The sequence below is a fragment of the Lasiosphaeria miniovina genome, assembly GCF_030549165.1.
Source record: "Lasiosphaeria miniovina strain SMH2392-1A chromosome Unknown B0T26scaffold_1, whole genome shotgun sequence".
Lineage (NCBI taxonomy): Eukaryota > Fungi > Ascomycota > Sordariomycetes > Sordariales > Lasiosphaeriaceae > Lasiosphaeria > Lasiosphaeria miniovina.
The window spans coordinates 5,761,587-5,786,165 of record NW_026848220.1 but is presented as its reverse complement, the minus strand read 5'-3'; the positions used below and the strand labels follow the sequence as shown (position 1 = coordinate 5,786,165).

The following is a 24,579-nucleotide window of genomic DNA, read 5'->3' as shown; positions in this document are numbered from 1 at the left end:
CTAGAACGAGCGCAAACTCGTGTTTGCTATGGCTGAACAGGGGGAAGATGAACAAGGCAACTGAGATTTGGAGAATCCGGAGACAGTCGAAAGTAAGGCTAACGGAGATAAAGAGAGCTTGGCGAGGGACAATAGGACGTGGTGCATTTCTCTTCTTGAACATGGAAAAGATACCGCCACTAGGGTCAGTTTGGTATCGTGTAAGGCCCAAAACCACAAGACTGAGGACAGATAGTGTGGTGGAGATACACACGGCCGCGACGGCCGCGACGGCCCAAGGGGACGACCCATCTTCGTCTGGTTCGTGCATGGGGAGCAAAAAAGGCAACCAGAGAGGCTGCGGAGAAGTGCAGTTGTGCGAGCGCGTCTTTGACAGGGGACATGGGGAAAACATGGGAAACGCGTAAAATTCGGAGCGGGATCCCTGCTCCCATTGCCCGAGATTGGCCCTAGCACCAACGCCTTCGAACGCCTCCTTGGATCCGGCGCCGTGGCCCCGAGACGCGGAACGTAGGAAAGAGGGATGGATAATTCGTCAGATTCGAGTAGCGCGCTCCCAGCTAGGAAAGGTCTAGCACCCAAGTGTTGATCGAGTTCAGTAGGAGCGGACCGGAGAGATTAGAGCATCTGAGTCGGCGGTCCACCGGCCCTGTTGTACTGCAATCTCTCACATGCCACGAGCAATGCGGAATAATTTCTCCAATATAAAAAAAGCAATGCTTTTCGGCGTTCAGCTGTCCGTCTAGGCCCAGCCAGCATCCCAAAGTGAACCTTGTCAAAGGATGAGTAAACACTGTGGGGGTGCCGTGGGTAGCGAGTGGATGCAGCGCCAAAAGTGAACCCTGTTTTCACGGCTCAAAGAAGGGGCACTGGTCCTAACACCGACCGGCCCCTTGGGTCCGGCTCCGTGTGGGGATAGGCGGAAATAAGAGGAAGGAGGGGGAGACGAGTGCCGAGAAGGGAATGCAAATAGTAGGCATAAGAGGAAAGTTGAAAGGAGAAATAGGAAGATAAGGCGCAGAGTAACTATTCGGACTACTACATTCTTAAGGAGCCCCAACGCAAACGTCCGCGGCCCAACAGCAACATTTCCAATTCCGCGAACAGGAAAGGCCAGACAAGGCAATCCCCACCAACTTATCGGTGGCAGCGCGCGCCGAAGACGTGTCGGAAGACGACTTCACCGTCTCCATTGCGTCGGGCCCTACTTCGCGCATGTACTCGGCAGCCTGCTCGTGGCTCGAGATATATCGGCCAGCGAGCCGGCCATCAGGACAGGCCAGTGGGATATTGCTTCGGCGTGGGGGGCCAACGGCGGAAAAAAATCGCCCTCGTCGCTCCTCAAAACATCCACCACGATCAAGTTCGACGAACGCTTCCCCGACTCGGCGGCGCCGCCGACCGTGCTGGCGTGGTTCTACAGGCTTAGCCTCGGCAAGGACGCGGCGTGGCGGGTCAAGACGACGCCCCGGACGCGAGCCCGTTCAAGTTCCGGCTGCACGTCGAGGCGGGTGCCGACACGGACATAGTACGTACTACGTACATATATACCACCTCACTCCAATGCGTGTCTCGGTACCAACGTGTACCTGGGCGGCGCCACGGTGACGTGGGTGGCGTTCCCTACGGCTGGCGGCAAGGGGGGGCACCAACATCGCGGGCGGGTCGTTCTGCACCGACGACATTCCCGGCCCCGAGAACGCTGGCGTCGTCGACTTCAGCGCCGCTGCGTACCGCGCCGCGCCGGCCGTCACGATGGCCATTAGCGGCCTCGAATACGAGTGCGGCCGCAACCTGCGCCTGCGCGTCAGCCACTCGTCCCTCTCCAAGGACGCCATGACGTGGCATCTCGATAGCTGGCTGGGTTCCGCCATGAACACGGCGACCGGTGTCTATGTGGCCGTTTGCCCGCCCGTCATTGATGAGAACTGAGTTGGGGAGACGGCTTTGAGGAATGATGTTGCTACTTGTATTGCTGTTGTTGTTTGATTGGTTGTTGCATTTCTTTTTTGGCTTGGGATTGTTTGATTTCAGTTGGGGTTAAATCACGGCTTACGGAGGCCCTGCCAATTCTTAATTGCTCAATAGTTACCTAGGTACCCTTTCCTTGATTTATATTTGTCGTTTTGGTATCTTGAGGAGAGTGCGTCAATATTCTTCTCAAGTTGATGAAATTTTCATTGTCGACCGCATTTTCGACCTTTGAGAGTTAACCGGGTAATTAGCCCGTCCATGTTCCGGATAATGAACATTAGGAGTGGTCTGCCAAGACACCCTGCCCTGTCCAAGGCCACTTTATTTTCGAATCTTTCGTCTTCCCAAATCAACAGCGTTTGGGTGGCTCTGATCACCTCGAAAACTCGAGGGCCACTCCTTCGGGGACTCACCCGTAAATTGTATTGCTTCTCCGGCGTTGCGTCCCCGACAATTCTCACTAACAAAACTGTTTTGAGACTTGCTAGTTGAACGAGGCAAAATAAAGGTAGGGTTACCAGTTAGAGAACTAGATGACGTCGTACAGAGACCTGTTGTAATCCCTCATCAGGTAGCCAAAGGCGGGCGAGAGGGCCAGCGGTGTAACGCCCTGGCCCCTACGAGAAGGTCATGGTGGAGGCGGCGACCAGAGCCGACGGCTTCCAGGCCTTGGTCTAGTTCAGGGGGTCATGGGGGTCGTTGGAAGGCTGGGGAACAAGCACGTGGTTAGATTTGCCCTCGCTCTTGACGAAATGATAGCTCTCGACGTCCGCCATGATTTCCGTCCCGGGGATAATCTCGACATGGAGCTCATTTTCGATCTTATACAGCTCCTGCAACACTGCGCTGAAGCATTGGACGAAACACTTGCATAGTTGTGAGGCCGCTCACTTCTACCGTACCAACCCCCACCCTCACCCGATCACCCCTTTTACACCAAAATAGTAGATCTTTGAACAACGACTGCGCAGTTCAGTTTCGAAGCAATTCGCATGCCAAATATAGAAAAATGTAGCTAATTACATGCTCAACTGATCCTATACACGAGGAAACTCCTGAAGAATATTTATATTCGACGGGTCGACGTACAGAATTGGTTCTGGTAGGTGGATAAAAGTGGCTATGCCATCCTTATGAGTAAAAGGATAGCTTAGAATAGTAATGCTATTAACAATCTCAGCCATAGAGATAATATGTTTACAGCCACCGCTGATAATTAGGCCGTAATCCTTAAAAGTATTCTGCTTCAAGTCAGTCGAGGTTCAGCATATGCTGGAGCAGCTCACCTTGGTAAAACCCATCCCTCGGACGACCTCTCCCGCTGTCTCCGCAATCGGATCATCGTCATCGTTCCAGAATTGTTCTACCGCATCGTCCACACTTTGCTCGAGCACCTGCTCATCCTCATCACCTGCAGACTCTTCGTCGCCGGTATCGCTAAGGGTACCGTCTGAAGGAGAGGAGGACGGCGTAGGCTCATACTCATACTCGGCATAAGCCACGTGGCGCCTGAAGGCTCTGTTCTCAAAGTCGGCTGTTGCTCCTTTGTGGGTTGGTGATGCATCCATTGCGGATCAATTCCCCTGAATTGGTATTATTGGATTGGGTTTTGAGTCCAAGTTCGGCATATGCTGAAGCAGAGTAATAATTGTGCGGCAATATTATTTTGAATCTTATTTTTTTTTGTACGTTGCAGATGTCTACCCTTACTCGCCGGTCTTTTCTACTTTGGGTTGGTCGGCTGACTTTCAGTATATGCTATGTGCTGACTGTAAAGCTCAACATGGGTCAAACTCTATGACCCATTTTGAGCTTTTTATGACCCATGTTGAGCTATGACCTGCCACTTTCTAGCCAGCTCCCCCTCTAAAATAAGCCACTTTCCTCTTCAACCTCGTAATATAACCAACTTCAGTCAATCGCACGTACGATTTATCGCTTTCTAGCTATAAACAGATAAGCCGAATAGTTTACGATCATTACCCTATTAATCTCTACTAATATATTACCAGGAACGCCTGTTTTTCGAATTGAAGCTTTGTCCTCTTAGACAGGTGGTAGTTGCGAGGGATACGAAATTTCTCTGCCCCCCATGAGCCGGGCGCTGCTGCTTTCATTACTCCACGCCTGGTAGGCTTTAGTGGCATTTGCTCGGTCACCAGGATTTGCGACGAGCATGTATTCAAGAATGATGTTGCTCACCAGCGGAGATATGACGTCAAGCTGTCATCGCGGCGTGACTCTGGTGCGCTGAACCCCCCATTCGCTTTTTGCTGGGCGCCCATGGTATCCAGTCCTTATTACGACAGCTCCGGACATGCGCGGCTCTAAAATCAACGAGCTTAAACCGAACACGATACGGATTTGTTAGTGTTCTTGCGATCCAAATGTTTTGGGGCTGTATGTCTTGGTGAATTCTAATAGAAGTGTTGGAAGAATTTCGGCCGGCGTAGAAAAGACGGGGGTACAAACGCTTTCAAGTGCCACTGGCCGGGCTCGTTCTCGTTCTCAGCCGTGGGGTTTAGGTTATGGGTTGCATGTAAACCTAATGACAACTGAAAGAAGCTGTCCCATGTTTTCTCAAGGTATTCCAAGAGGTTTCCTCCACTGGAATACTCGAGGCCTTTCAAATCTTGCAAAGCCCCTGGCAATACATAATCAGGGACTGGATTGTGATTGTACAGAAGAAATTCACGCTGTAAAAGTCCGCCTAGTCAAAACGTCCCCTGTCCTCTGGGCCGGCCCAGAAACAATGCCCTTGGCTCTTTCCCCGCCAACAACTCCACGTGGAAGCTCACTGTCTACCCGCAGATTCCAAGCAGGGCCATTCGCGAAGTCTCCACCGGCTTTCTGTTGTTCCCTTCCAAAATTTACAATTTCCCGCCAACCTCTCTCCCCCCCCGGGGGTCCATTGTGGCAGCCGTGAACGTTTCCCCCGGTTCCACCACAAACCAGCAAACACCTCCAGCTCATCCTCAGGTAACTTCACAGCCTAGGTAACTTCACAGCCTAGGTAAATTCACAGCCTCGGCTCCGACTTGGCCAAGTATCGCCTCCACTCGAAGCCCAAGACGGCGATGCTAGCGACGCCGACGCCCAAGAGAACGACGCCGACGCCCAAGAGAACGCCGACAACGACGACGATGGCGAGGCCGACGTTCAGCCCTCGACACCATCGAACACGGACCGCTTGCCTGCAGCCGTGGCGACTTGTGGGACGACTTGAACCGCTGCATATGGTCGATTGCTCTTTGCCAGAGCGCAGCGGTAGGACGTGTCGAGAGTGTGATGGTTGCCTCTTGCCGGGACTCAACCGCCGCTGGTGTTCCATCTCTTTCGATCCTAGCAATCGGGCTCGCTATCCTTGAGGCAACGTCTTGCATGTCGTTGATGTGTGCTGGCGACGCTATCCTCCTGTCGAGAGTGCCGGGGGCGAGCTGCAGTGGAGATGTGACCGAGGTTGTGTGGGCGAGCCGCAGTGGAGATGTGATTGAGGTTGTGTGGACGAGTTGCAGTGGAGATGTGACCGAGGTTGTGTGGAGCGGCATCGGTCAGGCGTGTGCGGCTTGCCATTGGCAGAGAAGAAGTGTGAGGAGCACCAGCCACGGCATTTTGCTATGGCCGAAGTGCATGTTGCAGAGTCGTGTATTGGTGTGATCAGACTGAACTCGATCATTACTAGTCAAGTTAATTATTAGCTGTCGAAAGCGATGGGCATCTCGCAGTACATGCTCTTTGGGTGGCTCGCAAATGCCAGGGCAATCTGAGCAAGACGGGTGCACCGATATGTAGATAGCATGCTGCACTACCACCATATACATCCGAGTTTATGCAGAGTCCGAACGAGCCAGGTAGCGCAGCTGTTGGCCGTAGCGCAGCTGTTGGCCCCGAGGTTGTTACACCAAATCCTCCAGCAACCCTCCGCCCCAGCTGCGGCTAGCCGCCTGTGAAAGGCATTCATGTGATCTGTCGGCCCAAAGGAGCGTCTCGGCTTCGATTTTTAGGATCAGGGCTTTTAGCCAACGCTGTTTGTGTACGCTGTAAGCTGCATAACAATGAGTGAGCTCTATGAAACCCGGGTGACAGCGACCCTCTCTTACGCCATCTATCCCATCCCGGAGCGACACTACACAGAGAGCTAGGCCCCTCCCGCTGATCAGAACTTTAAACGCTCTCAGCGGCGCAGAGAACGGAAAGGCACCTCCACAGCTGCACCTCCACAGCTGCACCTCCACAGTTGCTCCACTGAGAATCCCGCGGAGCACTGCCACTAGCCAAGCCAGATATTGCAAGGCCGACAGGGCACTTGACTGTGCCAAGGCTACATGTATAACGTGCCCTAAGTGGCCCACTAGCGGACCTTGGGTTTGTGCACCCCCAAAGCGGGGAAGCACTAGGCACCTGGCATCATCACCACCGACGTTGCGCGCCTCTGTTTCGAGACGCGGGTATCCCGTCATGCACGACTCTTTCCGGCCCGTCCGACCCGTCCAGCAGCTCGGACTCGCAAAATGAGGGACGGCACGCCCATCCTGATCCTCGACGGCGGCCTCGGCACGTCGCTCGAGGACAAGTACGGCGTCGTGTTCAGCGAGCAAACACCGCTATGGTCGTCGCACCTGCTCGTGGCCGACCAACAGAAGCTGCTGGCCTGCCAGTCCGACTTCGCGCAGGCCGGCGCCGACGTGCTGCTGACGGCCACGTACCAGGCGTCGATCGAGGGCTTCGCGGCCACGCGGACGGCGGAATGGCCGCGGGGCGTGAGCATCGCTAACGTCGGCCAGTTCCTCGAGGACGCGGTGCTGATCGCGCGCCAGACGGGCGCGCCGCGCGTCGCCCTCTCGCTGGGGCCCTACGGGGCCACCATGGTGCCGTCGACCGAGTACAGCGCGCGGTACGACGGCGAGCACGACACGGCCGACAAGCTCGAGGACTGGCATACGCAGCGCTTCATGCTGTTCGCCAAGGTCGCCGGCCTGCTGCGCGTCCCCGACTACCTCGCCTTCGAGACCATCCCGCGCGTCGACGAGATCCTCGCCATCCGCCGCCTGCTGGCGGCGCAGTCGCACCTCCTTACTCGGTTTGGCGAGTTTTCGAGAACGGGCATGAGCGCGTGGATATCGTGCGTCTTCCCGGGCGACGGCGAGACGCTGCCCGACGGGACGTCGGTCGAGGAGGTCGTCGTCACCGCGCTAAGCACCGAGGTAGCATCTGTCGTGCCCTGGGGCATCGGCATCAACTGCACAAGGGTCGCTAAGCTGCCGGGCCTGCTCAGGAGGTTCGAGTCTGCCGTCCAGGCGCTTGTCGACGCCGGGGGTATCGTCAAGTGGCCGAGCCTGGTGCTGTGTCCCGACGGCACCAACGGCGAGGTCTACAACACCGCTACTAAGACGTGGGAGTTTCCAGAAGAAGAGAAAACTTCACGGGTAGGTTGGTCTGTTGCGCCGCTTTATTTGCCGGTCTAGTGCTGACGTTGTGTTTGCCGCCTCAACAGACTCCATGGCAAGAGCAGATTTTTGAAGCTGTCAAGGGGACCCGGGCCCGCGGCAAGTGGGAATCCATCTTGGTCGGCGGCTGCTGCAAGACCACCGACTCCGACATTGAACGCCTCCGGTGGCTCGTTGAAGAAGAGGTGGGAGGCTCAAATGGAACGACAGAGGTTGAAGAGACAGCCTCTGGGAGTATGGCGTGAGCGTGGACACAGATGATAAGAGCTTCAGAAGGGTGGTTTTTGGAAGGTTTTGGGCCTCTTGGGCCTCAGAAATAACGAGAATATCCTATACTAACGGGAATACCAAGAACAGGAGGTTGAAACAAGCCTCGCTGTTAGACAGTTTAGCGAATACGGGTTACCTCAGCCTGGTCGGCTGGCTCCGCTCTAGAAAGTGGAAGTGGAAAGTGGAAAGTGGAAGCTTAAAGGAGCAGAGTAATGTGACGTGGGAGAGATTAGAGAAAGCCGGTTTGGAATCTAGTAGACAGACGGATATGGACAGCTCTCTTGTACGTCAATCTAAATTTGAAACCCATTTCTTCCTTCCCACTTCTTCCTCGCACAAACCAACTAAACGAAAATGCCTATTATTACACAGACAGGTAGCTCTCCATTGCAGATCTCACGCTCTGCTCCATGCTCGTCCACGAGTCCTGCCCAGTGGCCCGCAGCAAAGCAAGGGCCTTATCCGACTGCACCTGCAGCTCCGTCTTGTCCTGCCCGGCGTCCGCCAAGTCGACAAAGTCCTGCTTCTCCGGATACTGCGCCTTGAGAACCTCAAGTACAGCCGGCCAGCCAAACCGCCCCGCACAGCCAAACACGCGCTGCCCACTCACGCCCGTCGCCAGCAACGCCAGGTACAGCCGGCCGTTGTCGGCAGCATTTATAAACCACTGCGGCGGGATGCGCTCGAGCACGTCGAGGCGCGCGCCGTCGTGCAGCCACTTGACCATGCCCGACGTGCTGGCCGTCTGGGCGCGAGCGTCGAAGACGGTGCCCAGCACCATGTCGGGGAGCACCGTGTTGAAGGCGAACCGCGGCTTCTCGCGGCCGACCCAGTCCCAGCAGGCCTGCTCGACCCGTGTGCGGAAGGCCATGAACGGCGCGATGCCCTTGCCATCACGCGGCACACTCGCGTCGCCGGCCAATGCAACGGCAGCGTCGTTCCACGAGGCCTCGGTGACCGTCCGCGCCACGTCGGCCTCGGGCGTCCAGGCCGCCCACACGGTACTCGTGAGCACGAACGCTTTCACGCTGGGCTGCGCCTGTGCCGCGCGCAGCATACCGTGCACGGCCGCGAGGTCGTCTGCGACAGCCGCCTCGACGTCGCTGAGCATCAGATCAACTAACCCCGCGACCGACATGATTCCTGCGACGCCCCTTGAGAACTGCATGTCCCATACCCCCGGGGCCGCGAGGTCGGGCACCTCGACGATCTCGAGACGGCCGGCACCGTGGCGCGCTGCGAAGCACGGCTCGAGCCACGCGCTGCGCTCCAGGCTGCGCACCGTCCCGCGCACCCGGTAGCCGCCAGCCAGCAGCTGGTCGACGACGTGGCTGGCGATGAGCCCGTTGGCGCCCGTAACGAGGATGAGCGAGCCGGGAGGGATCGCGGGCGGCGCGGCGAATTTAATGGGTCGATGGGCCATGTTGTCTAGTTCTTTGTTTGTGTTCTAGAGATAGGATGTTTTCAGGGCCGCTTTGTTATGGTAGGGAAAGCATAGAGAGCTGGAGAGGACATGCTTGGAAACAGCAGATGGACTGGTATTTAAAACACCATATTTCTGGGCGGGGGTTGTGATCGTGTGGCTAGGAACTGCTGCTCAGAGTGCCAGGCAACACGCGTCTGGCGTCTGGTTTGTGTCTCAATGTAGTGGGAGATGGCTACACATTTACATACCGAGGTATGAGTGAGTATCTGGGTACAGAGATTGTCTTATTTCTTGTGAAGTTGTCTTCGCGATGTCGGCCTTGGGATGCCATTACAAATCACAACTGTGTTATAAATCATCCAACGCTCGCGACCAAGTCCGAGAAGGGCGAAGCGCGAGAACAGTGGACTCCTTTTTCCTTCAACCCTAACCCCAGAAAGGCTAGGATGCGAAGGTCTGACTACCATGTAAGTCGAAGGTCGAACCATACCAGAGCGATGATATAGAACCCGGACTTATCGCCCTAAGGCTTAATAGTTTAACAAGCGTATTTGACGGCGTCTGAGAAGTAAAGTAGGACGTTAACGGCGTGTCTGAGTATAGTAAGACGTTACGGCGTATCTGTGACGGCGGTCAACAGCATCTAGGAAGAAGAGTCGCTAGTATGGCTATACCATTGTCTTAGGATTCTAAAAGTAAAGAAAGAAAGAAAGAAAGTCTACAAAGGTACGATCGAGGGTGCGGGGGTATAGTGGGGTGCCGAGAGCGCACGGGCCATTATGGTTTGCCCTGCCAAGGCTCGTGACAGTATCTAAGTATAGAAGACGTTACGGCGTATCTGAGTATGGTGGGACGTTACGGCGTATCTAAAGCATGGTGGGATATTAACGACGAGATTAATTTCGCAGACTAATGAGCCGTCGAAAGGAACGAGGCAACAGGCTTACTAGTGATAACTCTGAAGTAACAAGGCAATCTGGCTGCTTGAGACAAGCCGCCCTAAGGGTAGAGGGGCTAGTATAAAAATATACAATGAGGTTGTCACGGTCGCCACAGGGCTCATGTGACAGGATTGATTCTATTGGCTGCATTGTGGTTAGAGTGTGGTCTGTGCGCACTGCCTCACTTGCTCAGTACCACCACCTATTTCTCCGCGCCCTACGCGGACCCTGCGATAGATTCCTTTCTCTTTCTTAGCTTTGAATCCACATTCGTTACTGCCTTCAACCTTTGACTTCCCTACCCTCATCGTCGGATTCCTCGGCATTAGTGGCTCGGTTTTCAGGTACGGAGCCAGCTTGAGCTTGTCGTGCTAAATACGTTGTATTCACCTCTGCTGTAGCCTTTTTATCCCACTTCTGTTTGACCTGTAGGACCACATTCTTGTCAATGTAGAAAATACAGATCTAGGCATCGGCTTCTGGGTAAACACGCGCCACCGCATTCTTCATCGCGTTATCGAAGTCGGTAAGCGTAATAGCCAGTTTTCCAGCTCCAATTCTCTCACGATAACTATTGACCTAATCTATAAGCCAGTCAAAGCCTTCCTAACGTTCGTTATTAATCAGCCCGAAAGTACAATTGAAGACTTTGTGTGACGGCGCCAGCTCACAGCACCCACTACCGCTGCGCTAGAACCCCCAAAAGGATGCCAGAATTGCAAGTCGACGACTTGCAACCTGTAGTGGGTTATAGTGTCCTACGGCCGTTGCGCGCCGTGACACTTTGCCCAGAATATTGAGGCTACAGATCTAGAAGAAAGCCAGGCCCTTGTTGTTTGTCTTATACCTATTATCGTACATCTGTACCCAGGGATGAAGTTGCCACATCTTCTCACGCCAGGGATCAGTCCAAAACAAGCCCTCTGATCTAGTCTTCTCCTCAGCCGCCTAAAGAGTTGCATAGTCGATGCCTTTGTCGTTAAGAAGCTTCATCGTGGCTTAGAAAGGAAGGTGTCCGGTTAGATCATCCTTACGTGTATTATAACGAAGGTTGCGGAGCTGTCTGTTGGTGACCTAGATGCCCGTGAATTTCTTCTGTATATTAATCTTGATATCGCGGTTCCTGACGCTCAGCCGGTCATTATAACTGGCTACGAATGCCTTCTATTCATTGGTCCAGCCCCGGCAGAGAATAAAGATATCGTTACTGTCTTTCTCAAGGCGGTGCTATCTTTCTCAAGGCGGTGGTTATGAGCTCGCTCTTTGATCTGTAAGGTCCATTGTCTGTTGTTTAGGGCTAGAGCTGTTGCAACGGGCTTGAACTGACAATCTCGCCTTTTGGTATGTGGCTTGCGCAAATGAGCCTCTGTTGGTCAGATTTTATCTTGTAGGCAGGAAATATCGACTCGCGAAGGACCAAAGTCTTTAATGTAGTTATTGGTACGCATTTTCTTGACGGAAAAGCCCTTACTATTTGCCCAGGCTTGAAGATGCTCCATCAATTAATCGAGGGACTCATATTTGTGGTTGAGGAGCTTGTGGTCCGGTGGGGGGTGCGGTGTGCGGTCCTGATCGTCCTCACGGTCGCTCAGGGCGAAGGGATCGTCAAATTCGGCCGGGGGTTCGCGCGAAGCCATTTTTTATCGCTAGTTAGTCCTGTGCAGGGTGCTACAGTGGACTCGGCACTGTAGCTTGCAGAGCGGGACTATACTCTGCTTTCGGGGTCTTCTGGGCGCAACAGAAGGTGCTGAAGAAGACTGAGAGGAGTTTTATTATAGAAAGACTATAGTACGAAGAGTGGTGAGTGCGTTGCTCACTCCATAGGAGGGAAATCGCTAATTATGCCATAGCTCCCGAATCTTCACATACGTTTCACATTGGTCGAAGACAACGGGTCGAGCCCTAAGGTCGTTAAATCCCCTCTGCCATCCAACTATCTCGGCGTCCAATTCCTTGACTCTCGCAGCACGACAATGAGGTAATAGCTCTTCTTATTGGGTGGTATCTGGCTCATTTAGTACATATCATCAAGGTTTTTATCTCAGGAATTGAACAATGAAACTTTTCAGGGCTGAAGATGCGGTTGACAAAGTGAGATGAATATCGGTTGGTAAGGACTGCTTCCAGTGACTCCCCGGACACAGCAGTCACCTTGATATCACAATAGACTCAGAAAACCAGACAATAGGATACTCTTTTGGCGTTTGAGCGCGCGTGCTTTTGACCCACAAAAACCGAGCAACTGTGCCCGCTGCCTTGGTATTTCTACCGATTCCATGATCTCTGCTTCCTTTCTTTTTCTCTCCTTCCTCGCCCCTCTCTCATTCTCCAACGAGAACGGCAAGGCTGAACCCAGCTGGTTGCAAGAACTCACCTTCTTCATGCCTGCGAGATCATATCAAAGCTAACTCATCTTCTCTCTAGCAGTCATAACGAATGCACGTCAATCGTCTATAATGCATTCCTTCAAAGCTCTCCAGCTATACATGTACCCGTCTCGGGCAGCTGAGACCACGATGCTCACCAGGACGCACTTTTAGCTACAACTTTCTTTAATTTAAAAAAGACGACAATGGCGCTTCGCACCAAGGCCAAGAGGGCCTTTGGTCGGGCCAAGGCGAAGCTCGGCGCGGCCCTTTGGGGCAAGAAGCGTGCGGGGGGCGGCCGCAGCGGCGGCGACGACGAGACAGCCGGGCCCGCGAGCCAGGAGAATGTTGGGGCTTTGGCCCAGGAAGACGACTAGGCTTCAGTTCAAGAGAGCGTGGGGGCTGCGGCCCAACAAGACAACGGGGCTGCGGCCCAGCCAGATGACGAGCCGTCCTGGCTGAACGACAGCGAGGAGCCGGTGGTGAGTGACCCTTTTTACACACTTCTTTCCCCCTCCTCCCTAGCTCAAAGTACATTCTCCGAACATTGCTACTTCCTCCCTCCATCTTCCAACGGAGACATCACCTATATTACTTGCGACTTGAAAGGCGACAGGCAGTCCTCGATATCTACACGCAACGAACCTGCAGCTCCTACACGAGAAACCCATTCTTCGTGCGCTCTAGCTTGTCAACATCACTGTTATCGTCCCTGGGAAGCACTTCGAGCCCACTTTCGCATATGGCACAAGCAGCCCCAATAACGACGGAACTGTGTGATAAGCAATTCTTGGACAGATTCAGTGACTGGCCGGTGTTTTCCCAGTTCCAACTACCAAGTAGCCCCCAAATCCATCCCACCTGCTTCATATTCACCACAAATCCCTTCGCCCATTTACTTTTCAATACGACCTCCTTCCAAGCTCTCCCCACGGCATCTATACCGGGAGCAGCGATGATGGCATAAGCACGACGTTCTACCGCATCAGGTGGCGGACGAGCTAACACCGTCGTTTACAGAACTCCCTTCCCTCTGTCTGCACACTCCTCTTCCACAATAACAGAGAAAGAAAAACTATTTGACTAGTGCTGATTTCTGACATTTCCCCTAGATCGAGACAATCGGAGCGTCCAAGCTGGTCATGTGGGCGCAGCCCACCCTGGTCGACGTGCCAGGCGCGTCTGCCCCAGCTGCCAGTTCGTCGCGGGCTTAGGCCCAAGCTTTTACTGCCTGCCTATTTCGAGGCGGGGGATCTCGTCGGGGTGGTCTCGTCGGGAGGGTCTCGTCGGGGGGATCTCGTCGGGGGATCTCGTCGGGAGGGTCTCGTTGGGGGGGTCTCGTCAGGGGGACGGCGGTGATGGAGTCTGTGCGTGGAGGAAGGGGAGGGGGGGAGGGCGCTTTTTTTTATTTGTTTTCTTTGGAGTCGGGATTTCCCTGGTGAGAGAGGGGTTGCCCACGGAGGGGAAAACACTACCATTACCCGTAACGGGCGGAACGAATTTCTCCCTATCAGTGCTCGTAATTTGAACCTGCGATTGTAGACGGCATTCGTCCTGCTTATGACTAACAGCTGATCTTATTGTCTTAATTTTGGACGGTTTATAGAGAATTGAAGTCAAGCATCTTTGTGCGAGTCTTTCTCATTACTGGGCTGCAATAAAGTTCAGTATAGCTAAATTATTCATCATCTATTTTTGTAGGACAAGAAGAATAACCATGCTAGCTCCAGGCATTAAGATCTTGATTGTGAGACCTGATCTGCCCAACCAGCGCCTTTCCCACCGGTCTTTGTCCAAGTTGATTCTATCCTACCCACTTGTTCTCCTCCTTCTCTCCTGACCCGTTCGTTTCTAAACCTCTCTCACTAGTGGTCACTATGACTCTCGTCCTGCCTGGCCCTATCTAGCAAGTTACCAATTTCTCCTCGTAAATATTACCGTACCTAATTCACAAATAACTAAGCAGAGATTTTCACTCATATCACTTTGACCTCAGGCCTTATCAGAACAGTCCTCGCCCCAGTAGTATAGACTTGATAGCATGTGCCTAGTACGGGGAGAAAGCCCTAGGCTCCTTATCTATCTCCTAGGGTTTAGCATCGAACTTGTGCCCTTCACCATCCAACCCTTCACCTTTCACCCTTCACCATCCACCCTTCACCATCCACCCTTCAGCTACGATCAATCGCCCTCAGACTTCCTCGTCCCCACCAGACCCTGCCACCACCAGATCTGCGGCTGCCTTTATATCTGTTTCCGTCTACCTCGTACTACCAAGCATGGCTCTAGAAATCGTTGAGATCAGGCAGGATTACAGCCAGCATTACAGCCCCGAAGTCGTATGGATCACCCGGGGACTCGGTAACAGTCTTCGCTATATCCAGAGTGGATGCGGAAGCTCAATCTACCAGCGCGGCGATCACCCTGTCGCAGTCCCGACCGCCTTTTTCTACAAGGGAGGCCCGTTTGTGGTCCCGCTGATCGTCAAGTTCCAGCTCGACAACTTGCCCAGCGGGGCCAACCTCGCTCGGTCCAGGCTTTTGGGAGCTTGCGGCACGTTCAGGATCCTTTCGGCGCCACTCAACACAGATGAAGGAAGGTTCCTAATCGCAACGAAATTCTCGGACCTGTCGCCCCCTCCCGCTGGCCCCTTCAAGGCGCACGGCAGGTGGACGTGGACTGTCGTCGTGAGCCCGTACCACGCGCCAGCCGCGGACGTGGCCCCAGCCCACACAGATCTGGAGATTTACTTCATGCTCGGGCCGCACGAGGGACCGCTAGTCCTAGAACGACACCGCGACGTCTTCCCCCTGGAGCTCATCCGCCTGTCGTTCCCGAAACACAATATGGTGTGCGGGAGTCAGTGGGCCGACGTCGAGCGGGATATCGTCGGCCGTATCTTAACCAGGCTGTGGGTGCTTGGGGGAGAGGACCTTTGCTACGATTGCTGGAGAACGGACCGGCACCATTGGAAGAAGGGCGTTTTCAACTTTGAGAGCATCATGATGAAGAGGAAAGACCTGGTCAACTGCGTCGACCTGGCTGCCCTGGTGAATGTGGCGCTCGCATCGCTCGGTCAAAAGCCAAATGGAAGACTCGGTTATAAGCCTGTACGTTTCCTCTTCAAGGCCGTTTGAGATGCTACACATTGAAACACCGTGGCTAACAGCGGACATGCTCTAGATGGTTGAGGGCGTCCAAATGCGCGTAGACGAGCCTTGGTGCATGACGAAAGGCACTTTGTTCGGGTGGCAGGACCGCGATGACTGTCCGATTGACCTGGATGGCAGTGATAGGTTTCTGCTCGACCTGCACGTATACGTCGTGTACAGAAGCGCTAGTTCGGGAAAACAGCTCGCCGTCGACATCTGCTTCGCCACGTCGGCAAATTCGACATTCGGACTAGGCCAGACAGGACCGATACGATTCCATGGCGGGCTAGCCGTAGAAGAGTTTCGACGGCTAGCGTATGGCAACGAGCCTAGCCGTCCACGGTTCAGAGGATGTAAGCGTGCTTGACTATTTCCCCACTACACAGGCTGATATGACAATGGACTGACGATAGTGCCGCTGCTTTGATATAGACCTTTCGCTAGACGGTATACTTAATTACTAACCCGAACCAGGCCTGCTGAACAGTCGCGGTATTAATGAGGAAACCCTGGCTTCGTTACAGAGTATTTTTGGAGCTAGTTTAGCGTTCTGAGCACACGTGTTGCGCATAGTTTGTATATATAGAGTATGAATCATAGTGTAGACTACAGATGGAGTTCCACCGCTTGTATCATATAAAACAACGATATTGTTTCTAGATCCTATCTGTTCCCCCTGAAGGGGATCTGCGATGCCAGCAAGCTTGAGATGTGGAATTCTTAGCAGCGGACGTAGAAGAAATCGTAGTAAACCAGAAGCTCCGTCAATTTCTCGAGAATCAAACCCGTCACTGGGATGCAAAGAACAAGGGCACGAATAAGAAGAGTCCGTTTTGATGGGAAATATTTCCAATTGTTACGGGGGAGCTCGCCAGGCCGCTTTAAAATTCACCCTGTGATAATACTCCCGACGCTCGTTTCACTCACCAAGCAAATACTCACCAAGCAAATACTCACCAAGGAAATACATATTCAAAGTTTTCGTTTTGGAAAGGAAAAAGAAAAACCATGTGATAAAGGAAAGCTTGATTAAACTCGCCGAAAGCCCAAAAGAGATTTAGAAAATCCCGTACCTGCAAGCAAAACACAGGGCTCGCCCGTGTATCTAGAAGTCTTGAAACATTCTCACAACACCCGCCGAGGTTCCTTCGAAGGAATCTAGGGAAGACAACAAGGGAGGACGCCCCCCCGCTGGACCAAAGACGGCGTGCTACCCAAATTGAGTAAGTTGGGCAGCTAAGAAGGAGATGATAATGAACTGGATATAACAGGCTAGGATAGCCCGCATCTTGTGCCTGTGTGTAAACGAGGTAACCGGCCTCAGGACCCTCTTCAGAAAGCTAGAGCCAAATCTCTACTCGAAATGGGATTATATCGAGCGGCTTTTGTGTTCGTTCCTTTCCCTACTTTACTCAAGCGGGACGTACCGCCCTTGCTAACAACCCCCTGAAAGTCTTCAACGACAATGCCCTCATATGTGCGGCCCAGACCCTCGCATGTGATCGTGGCAGTATAGGCGCCATTGGGGCCAAGTTTCATAGTCATGGGACATGGGGCCCTCTCTGGTACACATCGACGGTGCCGCGGGCAAAGTTCCACACCTCTACAAGAGGACTGTAGGACTTGGCATCGTGAACTAGCATAGCAAGGCCAGGCGAAGTCGATGGCAGCGGCCGCATGATGCGGTCCCAGTCAGTGCGCCCCGGAACTATGTGAGGGCCGAGGCTTCGAACGATGCCGCTGTCACTGTCACTGTCAATGTCGCTGCCGCTGCCGCTGCCGCTGCCGCTGCCTGGCGCCAACAGGTCCCAAACTGCAGCTTCAGTAATGGCACGGTTGACTGCAGCGAAGGCGAAGTCGGTAAGAAGCTTCTGCATGGGTCAGCAAAGCCAGGGCCAAGCGACCCTCGGAAGGCGGCCTCGAGGCTGGCCTGGTCAAGGGCTGTTGCTGCCGCCAGTCTTCCGTCGATGCCGCGGTTCTAGGGCAGTGGGTCGAAGAAGGCGTTGCTGCCGCCAGTCTTCCGTCGATGCCGCGGTTCTAGGGCAGTAGGTCGAAGAAGGCGTCGCTGGGATCAAGGAAAGATCATTCGGTGCGGCGCCCCGGAAAGACCCTGACGCACTGGCGTGTGTCGAGATCGACGAGCCGCAAGTATTGGGTCGTGGCGGCCAGCACTGTACGCGATGCTACGTCCAGGTCTAGCGCGAAGACTTCTACGCCCAGGTCTATCATGACGCCGCCCGCCACCTTTGACGTGTCTCCGTCCTGGATTTGTATGCGGAGGCCCAGGTTCGGGGGGGGGGGGGTGGGGGGTGTACAGTGAAATCCCGGAACAAGACTCCGCCGCCTCCTTCATCTCCGCCAAAATAGGCGGTGGCAAGCAAGTTGGCCTTGGCAGCCAAGCTGATGGCTATGATGCGGCGCTCGTCAAGAACGAGCTCGGCCGTGTAGCGGTTCCAGGCTTGAAGGCCCTGTAGCGCCGTTGGTTCACGGCAATGACGGCGTCATTGAAAGCTGCCAGCCTAGGCGCGTTTTCAGTGTCGTCGTCGCTTAGGTTCTCGATGAGGCAGAGACGTTTACCCGTGGCCAGGCTCCAGATGGCGAGTTTTCCGTCCCCGGCGGCAGTCAAGAGCTCGTGTCTCTCGCCGAACGAGTATTGCGGAAACCACGGGGCTTTGCCCTCGAGCGGGATGAGGTGGGCCCTGCGGTTCTGCCCGAGCTCCCAGTTGACGTACAGCTCCGCGCGGTCTGCGTATGCCGCTTTCCAGTCCACCGGCGTTGTTTGATCATGACTTTGAGACGGGGCCGAGGCATCCGTCACCAACGGGGTAGTGGACACACTGCCGCCAGCGTCTTGCTCCCAAATGTAATGCCAGACCTGGAAGTTGTCGGCGAGGTCCCGCCATTCACGACACACCAAGGCAGCGCGACAGACGTCGGCGTAGTCAAGGCAGCGCAGGATCTCGATGGCCACCTCGGCGGCACCGACCTGAGAAAGTCGATTCTGCGGGCTAGTGGGCCGAAACTGGGCAGTTGCAATAGCGCTGGTACTGATGGCTCGGGCGATGTGGGGCTAGGAATGAGATTTTGGTCCTGATTGTCAATCTGGCTCTGGCTCTGGCTCTGGCTCTGGCTCTGGCTCTGGCTCTGGCTCTGGCTCTGCTGGTTCGGGTTCGGGTTCGGATTCGAGTTCGGGTTCGGGTTCTGGTCGATGCGGCGACCGTGTTCACCCCGAACGACGTAGGGAAGAGGGGGGCCTTCGTTATTGTGCCTGATTCATTTTGTTCTCGCCATGGCGATTGCGATTCTAGCAGTTGCACTTAGTCGGGAGCGCCATCGATGTAGAGTGAGGCTTGTGACGTTAAAGGAGCACGCCGCACCAATTACTCCGTAGAACGAGGAAATCAGCTCCTCGTTCGTGGATGTCACCTGGCCCGCTTAATTTGCTTCCAAGACGGATGGATGGCTGTAGGCCCTGAGAAGTCTCCACGGCCCGTGCTCTACATGATTCTGCCTCTGACTTCTGTCAAAAAGGCCTTTCTTCTAGCTTCAAGTAATGGAAACCGAAAAATTACCTTGGAATACATCTTGCTCGTCTAATTTCCTATGTTTAACGGTGGCAAGCCGAAACTTGTAGTTGCATAAGGTGTTACGGAAGACACTGCAGGAAGCGCAGGAAGCAGGGAAATTGAAAGAAAAAAAACCCCCTCTGCAGAATGGGGAGAACACGTGGAATAAATACCGTTGTTAAAAGGAAAAGCTACTTGAACTTATCATGATCCAAAAAGCAAAACTGCCTTATCCAGGCTCTCCCCACCTAGGCCGTCGACAGGCAGCGCAGATACCAAGCCTCTCACGGACTGTCTCTCGCTTCCAGAGTCCATGCACGCGCCCACCCAAGCATATCAGCTCTTCCCCCTTTTCCCTTTTCCCTCGAGGCCTTGTAGGCTTGTCCCACGCTGTCCCAGAAGTAACCTTCACTGACCGTCGCTGTCTTCGTCGGTAACCTTCTTGCCGGCGGGCTGCTTGGGGGGGAACTTGAGGGGCGCGTTGGAGTTTGGTCCCCAGCCGCCGTAGCCCTCGGCGGTCGCGAGGCCGCCGAAGCCCGTGGTCTCGCCCATCGTGAGGGTGCCGGCGGCGCGGTTGCCGGCGACGCCCGGCTCATTCTTGGCCCACTCCATGATTTGCGACTTGGACTTGCCCGTGTACTTGAGCACGTCCTCCTCGCTGATCTCGCCCGTCTTGGAGTCGCGGAACCGCTGGTACAGCGACCGCTTCGGTTCGGTCGGGGACGACGGCGACGATGCGCCGTCTTTGGTCTCGTCCGGGGCGGGGGACGACTTTTTGAAGAGGTTCTTGAAGGGCATCTTGGATGGATTTGTCGAGGATTGACAAGTCTCTCCGAGAGGTGGCTGACAGTTGAATTGTGTTTCGTTGTTTTTCGTGTCTGTCGTGCCCAAGGGGGCCACTGCGCTGCGCTGCACTGGACCAGAGCCTGATGCAGAGCTGAACAAGAAGAAATGCGGAGCCCAGCTCAGTGCCAGAGGTTGTCTACATATGGACCCTCAATCGGGCCTTTGTCAGGCGGGAAACGAAGCAGTGCGCCTTGTGGCGCCCGACCGGGAAACGCGTCATAAGACTTTGGGGTTGTGGCGGAGCAGGCAACCCCAAAACTGAAGGCCATTCGGTGTCGACACACGCTATTGGGCCTGCAACTGCCAGGCCCGTTTTAGTTCACCGAGATCCGTCAACGGCTGGGCTTTTATTGGTAAAGCAAAGGTTCCCAATGATGTAATGTGACCTAGACTAGCAGATGCGACATTGGCAAAATCAGCCAAGATTTGCACTCTCTCGCACTCCATCGCACTCCGTCAAGTGACATCCCAAGGTACGGTAGGTACTTTAGTAGAAACGTTTTGCAATAGTACCTATTGGTATCCGTGCATCATAACTTTAAGCTACCTCTAGCTCCCCGCTTTCTATCCGTGGATGTTGGTTGGGGTATCCACTTCTTGGCGCTTCAATGGCAGCCCGTGTTGGACTCTCGCCTTCGTCTCCATGTAGGGTGGTATGCAGGTTGCTTTCTATCATGTTATCGGGTTCTGGCATCGGGTACATAATGTGATCGCGCTGTAAACCCCTTTGAGAAGATTCTGACTGTCGCCAAATCGTCAATCATGCTTGGCACCTCTCTAAATGGCCGCTAAGGGCACGTTTCCTTCATGGCATAGGATCGATAGCGTCGCAAGCAACGCACCAGAGCACAGTATTGTGCTACGGTTACAGAGCATGACAAGCGAAAGGAACCGTGACCAATGGTCTCTTCGTCCACTAATATTTCGGTTTCCATATTCTATACCGAGGCAAGGGTTTAGCCTCGCAACCTGAGGCTTGAATACCTCGGTATCCAAGGGACGTGGAACGTTTTTTTGAAGAAAGAAAATATCCCGGGGAGATATTTAATTAGAGGACTGATTGAGTACATAATAAAGTAATATTGAATATATGAAGTTGTGATTAATATAATTCCAAAAAGGAAATGAAGATTTCAAGTAGGTAGGCACTTAAATGTTGAATAAGAACATTTACAAACGTCAAACCAGGGTAGTTTGGAAAAGCCTCAGAGCCCGAATTGATTGGTATCATATGGTTCCAGATCGTCCCCGCCGTCATCATTCACTGGCGAGTCGTACCACTATTACCTAGCGAGGGAGCCGCCGAGGGGGAAGCAGTAGCGTCAGCACCCGTTGAGGAACCACTGTCGACAGCAGCCGGCGGGGACTCGAGGGAGTGCCACTGCCGACAGCCGGCGAGGGAGAACCATCGCCGCCGATAGCTGGCGCCGTGTCGTCAAATACGTCGGGGCAGGCCAGCATGACGAAGCACGAGCGCGTGATGCACTTGACCTTGTCCTTGTCGAGGGTGGTGCCGTCGGGGCTGGAGGGGTCCTTGTCCTTGCTGACACAGACGTTGGTCGCGGGGTCCAGCGACAGCGCTGCAGGATGACGGCTTAGAGTGCACGCAACTCCCAGGTCGAGTCGAACTGCCTGTCGGCTTTTGGGTCGAGTCGAACTGCTTGTCGGCTTTTGGGTCGAGACACACCGCTTGCCTTTGTGTTCGAAGCCGGGAGGGCAGTATGGTGACTTGAGCGAGATACATAGAGAGCCATTGAATTTCAATAGTCGTCCATCGCACACGGAGCCCACGGTAGACTCGCACTAGAGCGTCTACTTGTTGAATTCCGCGAGAGGGTCCGCACATTGAGGGTCCTTGGTAGAAACACCGAGCCCATCCCTGAGGACGAAGTCTCCCGGCAAGGAGGCTTTTGCCGATGCAGACGCTCTTAGGGGTGTCGTCGAGCGTGAAGCTATTGGGGCAGATCTGGGAGGCGAGGAAGACGCAGGATTTGCCGCTGTGAAGATGGTCCGGGGGGGGGGGGGGGGGGGGGGGCAGCACACCATTTCATCCGAGTCACCGGACCTGCGCAGGGGCCTGATGTCCTCCATTCTGAGGCCTATGACGGGGAAATGGCGGATCACTCGAATGGTTCGGAAGATCCGGGATATTTGAGGGCGTAGAGTCTGGTAGGTGCGAAGCCCCCGGTGATGCTGAGCTGACCACCGCCCGTGAGCTCGTTGGTAGCAGCACTGAGTCCCGCCCCCCAAAGGGTGTCGAGGCCGAGGGAGCGAAAGGACATCATGGCTGCCTTTGCTGAAGTCGATGATGCAAAAGACCCGTCTCATGAACGTAGGTGACTTGGCTCCTTGATTATATCCAGTCCCTACTCCCACGGAGTCCGAGGACTCGCCAAAACGCCAATTAACCTTTCTAGTTCAGGAAAACTGATCACGGCCTTGGGGCGATGTCGGTAAACGATACCTGTTTGGTTTCCCGGCAGCTAGAGAGCTAGTCTCATGGCTTGGTGCCAGTTCAAAAGAGTTAGCACCGGAAAGACTTTGCGACAATTGCGAGCTGAAAATCTCCCCACGCCAGCAAGTCGAGACCTTTTTCCTGAAATTTTACTGCATGATTGTTTATCAAAGGCTTGGCCCGTTCTGTGCGTGGGTTGGTCCGTAAAGGCTTTATCATGGTTGTCGAAACTGAACAAAAGCCATGGTGCACGCACTATTTTCACGGCTGAGACAATAATGAGACACAGACAGCATCGTTCTCTTACACGGAACGGCAAATAGGAAAAGCCGTTCAACCATCCACGCCCAACGCCATCAATTGTGCCCCCATATGTCCGAACACAGACCCCGGACGCCTCAAGACGCCCCCAGCCGCCGTCCATCCTCGAGGCGGGCTGACAAGCCACACCAACACCCCAAGCGTGTTAGTTGCGGCGAAACGGGGAAGGCTGCACAACAAGGAGGTCACGAGTGAGCTGAGCCCAGCTGTGCAATAGTTGGCATCTCAGGCTCGAGCTATCGATGACTACAGGACAGAAACCATGTGAAAAGCGTTGCCTGAGCTCGTGCACGAGTCGTGATAAATAATGAGATATCGAGCAATTTCTGAGACATTCAGTGAACCCCTTTTCTTGATCAGAGCACAATTATTGCGGTCGGTTTCAATTGCCACATATATTTACACTCGTATTCGTCTAAAGTTGTGGACAACCCGGCCCTCCGGATGCAAACCTAGATCTAGATTCACTCAGCTGCGACAGCGACGCCACATTGTCTTTGGATCGCTCGACTAATTTATTTTAGGAACCTCTTTTCGTAGACTTGGCCAGGTCGGAATTCGCGGCCCAAGCCCCTTGCAGGGGACTTGCAGAGGACTTGCAGGATTGGGATTAGTCTCTAGAACCAATCCCCCCCCCCCAAGCAAATTTATAGCGGGGCCATGCTCCGTGATATTCTCACGCTTCAGTTAGGAAAGTTGAAGTTCGTAACCGAATTGTACAAGGTGTTATGGGAGAGATGGGAGTACCCAGACTCTGGTGGGGCGACGATTATTATAAGCTTTGATGCACGCACCCACCACCTTTTCCCTCGCACCTACCTGGGGGCCATTGGCAGCTGGCAACGCAGGGACCGCTTTTTGTATGGTAAAATGCCGTATTGCATGGCAGCCACCCAACGGCCTACTGGGCACTAAGGAAGCCCGGCAAAGTCAAAATGACACTATTTAAACTTCCACATGCCAGCATTTGTGTGCGCAGTTGGTGTTTTAAGGTCTGCAGCGGCCAGTGGCCTTTGCAGGCTTTTCCTTTGCCAAACAACCCTTGAACACATCATCAACCTACCTTTCCGCTCAGTCTTCTTAATGCCTTTTATCGAGATTTCCTCTGACGATTCGAGCTCCCTATCTCCCTCGCCCTCGCCGTCCCCGGCTCCGGCTCCCTCGACCTCGCTGTCCCCAGCTCCCTCGCGCTGGCTGTCGCTGTCCCGTGAAGATGATCCTTATCCTCGTAGGAAGGGCGGCGAGGGTGACCAGGTTGACATAGACTAGGTTACTAGATTGATAGAGTCGACACCAAGGAATTGCATCACTATTTTAATAAATCAGGATTGAACAGATAGATCATTTAGGCAACTGGGCGCCTACCATGAAATTTGGCAAATTTACGTACAAACCCGGGCCTCAGAGTTGCCATTTGCAAGGTCCTTTATTCTGTTGGATTCACCAGGGTACCGGTACTGGACTCAACAGGGCGTGGCTGCACGCCGAAAACTGGTGGTTCAAGTGATGGATTGTAGATGTCTGTTCTTCTCTCTAGCTTTCTGGCAGTGCCAGAAAGCCCGTTCTTATACTACTATTGTGGTGGCGAAGTTGGTGGCAAAGTCTCTATCTAGAACCTTCGAGGCCCTTCTGCTTGACAAATTCCAACAATTCCGAGGCCGACTCAACGACGAAGAAATCGTCAAAATGGAAAACACTACGGTAAACGCGTTTTCACGGCTTTTGAAGGGTTTGATGGCTTCAACGTTGATGACCCGGGCGGCCGGGCGGCTGGGTTGGCACATGGGAAGCGCATGGGCGGGAAGATGGTATATC

At 54.0% G+C, this 24,579-nt stretch overlaps 7 protein-coding genes across 7 annotated transcripts; 3 read left to right on the top strand and 4 right to left on the bottom strand.

Annotated features, from left to right (window-relative positions):
* Nucleotides 1-161: 161 nt before the first annotated feature.
* On the top strand, nt 162-1,932 carry B0T26DRAFT_746490 (uncharacterized protein; the record flags this gene model as incomplete). The annotated part of the gene is made up of 5 exons (XM_060444698.1): nt 162-184; nt 236-300; nt 1,151-1,217; nt 1,274-1,501; nt 1,641-1,932. 5 exons carry the CDS (start codon nt 162-164, stop codon nt 1,930-1,932), a joined length of 675 nt encoding a protein of 224 aa, XP_060303481.1.
* Nucleotides 1,933-2,648: 716 nt separating this feature from the next.
* Nucleotides 2,649-2,804, bottom strand: B0T26DRAFT_632266 (uncharacterized protein; the record flags this gene model as incomplete). The annotated part of the gene is made up of 1 exon (XM_060436430.1): nt 2,649-2,804. A coding segment is annotated over one exon (156 nt), but the record flags the coding sequence as incomplete, so codon positions are not given.
* Nucleotides 2,805-6,485: 3,681 nt separating this feature from the next.
* On the top strand, nt 6,486-7,666 carry B0T26DRAFT_634215 (Homocysteine S-methyltransferase; the record flags this gene model as incomplete). The annotated part of the gene is made up of 2 exons (XM_060436605.1): nt 6,486-7,400; nt 7,469-7,666. The coding sequence occupies 2 exons, from the start codon at nt 6,486-6,488 to the stop codon at nt 7,664-7,666; spliced, it is 1,113 nt and encodes a 370-aa protein (XP_060303479.1).
* Nucleotides 7,667-8,055: 389 nt separating this feature from the next.
* Nucleotides 8,056-9,114, bottom strand: B0T26DRAFT_631225 (uncharacterized protein; the record flags this gene model as incomplete). Its single annotated transcript, XM_060436328.1, has 1 exon — nt 8,056-9,114. One exon carries the CDS (start codon nt 9,112-9,114, stop codon nt 8,056-8,058), a length of 1,059 nt encoding a protein of 352 aa, XP_060303478.1.
* A 10,436-nt stretch (nt 9,115-19,550) lies between these two features.
* On the bottom strand, nt 19,551-19,940 carry B0T26DRAFT_634073 (uncharacterized protein; the record flags this gene model as incomplete). Its single annotated transcript, XM_060436594.1, has 1 exon — nt 19,551-19,940. One exon carries the CDS (start codon nt 19,938-19,940, stop codon nt 19,551-19,553), a length of 390 nt encoding a protein of 129 aa, XP_060303477.1.
* A 1,192-nt stretch (nt 19,941-21,132) lies between these two features.
* Nucleotides 21,133-22,353, bottom strand: B0T26DRAFT_798409 (uncharacterized protein). The gene is made up of 4 exons (XM_060446944.1): nt 22,113-22,353; nt 21,833-21,985; nt 21,676-21,716; nt 21,133-21,568 (listed from the first exon to the last, which is right to left on the bottom strand). Exons 1-4 carry the CDS (start codon nt 22,271-22,273, stop codon nt 21,276-21,278), a joined length of 648 nt encoding a protein of 215 aa, XP_060303476.1. The 5' UTR covers nt 22,274-22,353; the 3' UTR covers nt 21,133-21,275.
* Nucleotides 22,354-23,500: 1,147 nt separating this feature from the next.
* On the top strand, nt 23,501-24,182 carry B0T26DRAFT_76870 (uncharacterized protein). Its single transcript, XM_060446506.1, has 2 exons — nt 23,501-24,069; nt 24,130-24,182. Exon 1 carries the CDS (start codon nt 23,722-23,724, stop codon nt 24,031-24,033), a length of 312 nt encoding a protein of 103 aa, XP_060303475.1. The 5' UTR covers nt 23,501-23,721; the 3' UTR covers nt 24,034-24,069; nt 24,130-24,182.
* Nucleotides 24,183-24,579: the final 397 nt, after the last annotated feature.